Here is a 1,710-nt window from a genome sequence, read left to right as displayed (position 1 = left end):
ATTTCAAAATAATCAATATGGGTTTTTATGAATTATTAATCAAGTGTTCCTAAGTGGATTTTTATATTTTGTTTTGATTCAAATAGTTGTAGATAGAGTGGTGAGAAGACGGATTATTGTCAATTTTCTTTATTGTAATTTGTAATTCCTTACTTAAAAAACCCTTCTAATTTGTAATTCATTACTCAGGAGCAAGAAAGAAGATGTAAAAAAAAATAAAAAAAATCATTGCACTATTTAGAAAACCTCGCCATGATTAAGACATATGCTCCATCCTACACGACTTAGAATATGCGTCCTTATAATTCTGAAACAGGCGTGAAATCTAAGCACTCTTGACACCTTAGCCCGACACCACACCTCCACCATCCATTTAGAGTGGTAGATTGAAATCAATTACCATCGATGTCCCTCTATTGAAACTATGTATTTGCTCCGATTACTCTGCATACAATAATCCAAACATACACAGTGATGGCGTTGGAGCTGTTCGACAAAGCCAAACAGACGGTAGCAGAAAAGGTGGCGCTGATGGAAAAAGCAGGGGTCAAGGTTACCAACGTTTCAATCAAACGTGTCGGTATAGACTCTGCAACTATAAACACTGCCATTGACATAAACAATCCTTATTGTCTTTATCTCAATCTTCCGATCCATGAAATTTCATATCGAGTGCGAAGCGGCGGCAGGTTTTCAAGTTTTAATTTTATCTATTTCATGTGCTTCTTACTACTTTATTTTTCTGGCCGTTCTCTGGTGTATAGAGATGCACTTTTCAGATTACTCCTTCTGATAACCATTATTTTGGCAGTGTGATAGCCCATGGAATAATGTGTGGCAGTGTGATAGCCCATGGAACAATTCCAAATCCGGTCTCTTTGAAGGCGAACTCCAAGACGGGAATCAACGTTCCAATCACAGTGCCTTACAATTTTCCGGCGAGTATTTCGAGAGGCATGGGAAAGGATCGGCATATAGACTATGAGTGTGAAATTGGAGTTGTAATTCAAATTCCGATTTTTGGGAGATTCACTCTTCCAGTCTCTAAGAAGGGCACCGTTAAAATACCCACTTGGTCAGAAATGTATCAAGAAGCCGTTGGAGGAACTTAAATGCCATACGTTAGTTAAAAAAAATTGCAGTAGTGTAAGCAGACAAATTTTGGTTCGTGAAGTTTACTTCAATCTGAGAATTTAATGGTTTTCAGGACCCTGAATGGATTTTTATTCAAAACTATAATTTAAATAAAAAATATTACAATCTTGCAAAGAAAATAATATTACCCCAATCTTGTTTAAAAAATCATAAAATGATTTCTAAACCAACAAATTTATGAAATATATATTCATGAAATACAAAATTACCAACTTAAACTTAACTATATGTTTCACAACTATTAAAAGTACCCTTTACAGATATTGTTCTATGAGATATCCGTTATAAATCTCGACAATTATTTGATCACCCAAGAAATACTTCCACGACTTTTATTACTGCGTTTTATTAATTCGTCGATGCTCCTGTCATCCTCCCCTAAGAAAATCGTTGATGATCCTGACTTAGTAAACCAGTACAATAATTCATATTCTCTCGATGCTCATGTCATCCTCCACAAAGATACTTCGCTTTCCATTATATCTTATAACTTCCCATTAAAGTTTTAGCTTTAGGTTTTTTATAAGTAATCAACACATCGACATTACTTGTCTA

The 1,710-nt window shown here is 34.9% G+C and overlaps 1 protein-coding gene across 1 annotated transcript; it reads left to right on the top strand.

Moving 5' to 3' along the window:
- The first annotated feature begins 474 nt into the window (after window positions 1–474).
- LOC149158705 (desiccation protectant protein Lea14 homolog) lies at window positions 475–1,112 on the top strand. Its single transcript, XM_089434073.1, has 2 exons — window positions 475–689; window positions 842–1,112. Exons 1-2 carry the CDS (start codon window positions 475–477, stop codon window positions 1,110–1,112), a joined length of 486 nt encoding a protein of 161 aa, XP_089290199.1.
- The last annotated feature ends 598 nt before the right edge of the window (window positions 1,113–1,710 follow it).

This window comes from Pinus tabuliformis, chromosome 5_2 (assembly GCF_031772625.1).
Source record: "Pinus tabuliformis cultivar Carrire ecotype Pingquan chromosome 5_2, CPIR1, whole genome shotgun sequence".
Taxonomy (NCBI): domain Eukaryota; kingdom Viridiplantae; phylum Streptophyta; class Pinopsida; order Pinales; family Pinaceae; genus Pinus; species Pinus tabuliformis.
Note: the sequence above shows the minus strand (reverse complement) of the source record. Positions and strands in the feature narration are given on the sequence as shown.